Raw genomic sequence first — 4,469 nt, 5'->3', positions numbered from 1 at the left:
TATTGTATATCTTTTTTAATTATTAGTTTGGTATTTTCTTTTTTGTTCTATTTAAAGAGTCATGATCCACATATTTATTTATTTTACTGTTTTTGTGAAGAGGAATCGGTTACTGGGATGGAAGGTGGATTGGAATCTGCTATTGGAAGAGTAGCTGCTCATTTTGAAGAGCTGCGGGGCAGACTTGCTGGACAGGAGTCTGCAGCAAGAGCATCTGTTGAAGCCCATGCTCGGGAAAGGCTTGCGGCACTGTCCAGTACTAGGGCTGATCTAGCCCAAAGATTAGCCCAGGTAAATACATAGAATTTATCTGTTCATTTTTTTGATAAAAATAATTTTTAATAAGTAATAATTGTCACTAAGTCGAATATTAATCAATTTTAAAATTATTCATTTTATAGTAAAATTAATATTATTCATCTTTTTTGAACGTACGCTACTTGATACTAAATGTTGATCCAGAACTGATGAAAATGTATTCTAATAAAATGAAAAAAAAATTGCTATAATGTCTATATCTAATTTCAAAGTTATTTATTTGTTAAATACATACTACCTTTGTACAATATTTTGTAAACATTTTTTTTTTAGGTTGTATCAACTGTTGTCTTGTGTGAAAGTGCTCTGGGTTGCGATGATGCAAGACTTGTTTCTTCTGGAGCACAGGTGAGGAGAGCTGTAGCAACCATACAAGAGCATTGTGGACAGTTCCGTCATCTTGCACCAGTTCTTCATTTTACCCCTGAAATACCGATTACTTTTACCAAGGTATTTGTATGAACTTAACGAGCAGTCCAACTTATTGTTATCTTTACATTTTTTTATTAAAGATTATATGGCTATCTATTTTATATTTTCATCAACTTATTTAGTTTTATTAATTTTTTTTAAATTTTATTTATTTATTCATTATAGTTGTTCATTAATATTAGCCATTAGATAATTTTTATTATCTTAGTGTTTATCCATTGGTAATCATGCAACTATTGTCTTGCAACAAGGAGATTAATGTTTTTATGCTGTCTGTTTGTAGGTATGTAACAATTTATTTGTTATGCCTCAAATTACTTGATGAGATCCCATGAAAGTATTTTATCACCACCAAGTAAATCTGGTTACAATTTGATAAGTACTTTCATTGTACATTTTTTATTGAATTTCAAAAACTTTGAAACTCTTCATGTATTTCATAATATTAGACATTTTGGGTTCTTCTTGCCCATTTTCAAGTCTGTCTTTTTTTTTTTTTATGCTATGTATTCAGATCTATCATTATTTACCATATATATTTTTATTTATTAAAAGATCTGAATCATTTCTTCACAAGTGCCACATCTAATTTGTCCTAAATTTGTTAAAGCCACCTAAATTCACTTTGTTTTTGTTTTCTTATTTGTGACCGATAATAAAGCACTGTCGAAGTAGTGGTCTAGATAAATATCAATTAATAAGAATCGATTCATTCAACCTATGAAATTGAGAAATTTCCCATTACAAAACCTATTTACAAACTTGGAAGGGAAAATGATATGAAAACAAGCGATAAAATTATTCGTTTTTCGCTTTTGTATTATTGGTTTTTTTTTTTTAATTCCATTATAATATTATTTTCTGTTATGTTTTATATCAATTTGTTTTCATTTAGAAGGATCAGAGATATTATTATAATTAATTTTCACTTATAGGATAACCGTGTACATATTGGCCCAAAAATTGAGATGAGAGTTGTTGCACTTGGGCTTGATGGCGCAGGGAAAACAAGTATTCTTTTCAAGCTGAAGCAAAATGAGTTTATGTCGCTTACTCCGACTATTGGGTAAATAGATTTTTTTAAATAGTAAATAATTAAGAGTAAACTAATTATCAACTATAATTATGATAACTTTATTTTTATTTTTATAAGTATAGCATACCTTAGTTCTCTTTCTTACCAAGTGGTTTGTCCTATCCTCAGGATGGTTTTGATCACCCTTTCCCTATTCGTTTTAAAAATAATTCTTGAGAGACAGAATTTTTTTAAACCCTTTCTTATTGCACATACACAGCCTTAAAAAAAACATCATTTATGATTTTACCTCTGAAGGTATTGCCAATTTTGATCAATAAGTCAGTGAGAGTGGTTACAGACTCCAAGAGGCAGGTTTCAATGAATGAATGAATGAATGAGTGAAAATCAATCTTTATCCTGAGACACTTGATCTCCTAAGAATAACAATTTGGAACAGTTTTAGCAGCTTTTGTCTGGCTACGTTAACATAATTGATTAATTAATACATTTTTATCATAATTAAATAAATCTATTACAATATTTATTTAAAATAAAATATGAACAAAGTTACATATTTATCCATGCTTATATTGCTTTCTATTATTCACAAATTCACGGTAGTTTGATAGTTGAGGAGATGGATATATAATTGGTGTTAGAATGTTAAGGAGGAAGCTGTATGGATGGACATGGGTAAGGAGTTCCAAAATGAGGTAGCTCGGACTGGAAAGGATTTTTCAAAGGAGGCAATTCTATGGGTAGAGATATAAAAATTTGTAGGTTGGCATCTTGTGTTTAACAGATGAATGGATAAATGTAGTGTGAGGAGGTCAATGATCTGGGAAGGTTTTTCGGTTATTATGGGTTGAAATATAAATGTGCCAAAGAGGTATTGAGGTATGGAGGTAAGGAGCCAATTTTGCTCGGAATAGTAGTGAGATATATGAGAGGGCCTGTGAAGACCGAAGATGAATCTTATAAAGCAGCTTATTAGTCTTTTTAGTCTCATTTCCTGTTCAATGGACAGTCCTCTATACACTAGACATCCGTAGTTGGAATGTGGGAGAATAAGGGAGGATATTAGAAGGTGATCGGTACTTTGAGGAAATGAATCATGGGATCTTAGGAGCTGTTTAAGGATTGAGATGGTTTTTCGAGTTATTTGGGAAATGTGGCTGTTCATGTTAAGTGCTGATCAAAGGTGACTCCTAGGTATGTTATGCTGTTTTGAAATTGGATAGGTATATTGCTGAGGTATAATAATGGAAGGAAGGGTTTTGAGCAGATGAGGTGGATTCAGGCTCAGGAGTGGTGGATAGCCTAAGGTAAGTCAATTATATATATGGAAAATATGGTTAGTGAGAATGAGGAACACCATGAAAAAAAAACAGTGAGACTGAGGGTGGTTTATTAGGAATAACAACAGTTTGAGAGCAGAGAGACAGGAAAGAATGAAAGCAGTTGAAGGAACAATTGGGCAGGGAGCTTTTGTGTAGTTTTGAGAGGAGGATGGTGTGATCAATGGAGTCAAAGGCTTTGGAAAAATCAAAGAGGACAAGGACTATGATTTTCTGTCGGTCTATTTAGGAATAGTGGTCTTGGAAAATTTTTAGCAGAACCGATTGTGTAGAATAACCAAAATGGTAACCTGATTGGAAAGTATTGATTGGACAATGTTTTGTTCAAGGAATGAGGTGAGTTGGGAATATACCAATCTTTCCAGAAGTTTAGACAGGTTGGATAGGATGGAAATGGGTTCTATATAAAGTTTCATTATTTAAAGATAGAGATATTATATAGAGATGAGTTTCCATCGCAACTTGCACAGAATATTTTCAAATAAACATGGATCACTTTGCTGCTTTTTCTTTGTTAATATTCATCAGAGTTAGATGATATTAGTTTTATTTCTAGAGAATTCAATTACCTTTCAAAAGAGTTGCTATGCATTTTTTACATTTATATTTTTATTTATAAAGATTATTATTTTGTAATGTAAAAAAGATATTTGCCTGTACCAGAGGATAGACATCTTAAGGCTTAATTGTTTTAAAAAATAATATATTTTTTGTAATAACCTTTTCTAAAAATTTTAATTTTTTTTATCCTTTAATTACAATAAAGTTTTATAGATTTATCAAACATCTTCTGTTCATTATTAATATATATGTTTTTTTAAAGGTTTAATGTTGAAACAATTGAATACAAAAATCTCCGTTTTAATATTTGGGATATTGGTGGTCAGCCAAAACTTCGACCTCTGTGGAAACATTATTTTCTCAATACTCAGGTTTGTTACCGTTATTTTAAAAACTATTAATCATTTTTAATTTCATATAAATTTCTTTCATTTCCATAGGCTGTTGTGTTTGTTGTCGATTCAAGTGACAGAGGAAGATTGTCAGAAGCCGGTGTCGAGCTTACTAAGCTGGTTGCAGAAAGAGATCTGAAGGATGCCGCTCTATTGATATTAGCCAATAAGCAGGTTGGTAAAAAGTGTAATAATTTTATTTCTTATTTTATTACACTGCTATGTTATCTTTTAAAATCTTTCAGTATTATCTTTAAAAAAAAGAAGGGAAAATGTTTTCAAAACATATTTATATTTTTAATATAAAGTCTAATAAAAAGTGATCTTAAAATTATTTTTAGTATTTTTATTTAACTTTATGTACATAAAACATTTTTGCTAAAAAGTAAT

At 30.6% G+C, this 4,469-nt stretch overlaps 1 protein-coding gene across 1 annotated transcript; it reads left to right on the top strand.

The window, feature by feature from the left end:
* Positions 1–104: 104 nt before the first annotated feature.
* On the top strand, positions 105–4,343 carry LOC136795659 (E3 ubiquitin-protein ligase TRIM23-like; the record flags this gene model as incomplete). Its single annotated transcript, XM_067046963.1, has 5 exons — positions 105–291; positions 592–768; positions 1,686–1,816; positions 3,950–4,058; positions 4,128–4,343. Coding segments are annotated over exons 1-5 (807 nt in total), but the record flags the coding sequence as incomplete, so codon positions are not given.
* Positions 4,344–4,469: the final 126 nt, after the last annotated feature.

Source organism: Halyomorpha halys, unplaced genomic scaffold, assembly GCF_000696795.3.
Source record: "Halyomorpha halys isolate HHAL.00 unplaced genomic scaffold, Hhal_1.1 Scaffold10564.1, whole genome shotgun sequence".
NCBI lineage: Eukaryota > Metazoa > Arthropoda > Insecta > Hemiptera > Pentatomidae > Halyomorpha > Halyomorpha halys.
This window is presented reverse-complemented; position numbering and strand designations above follow the sequence as displayed.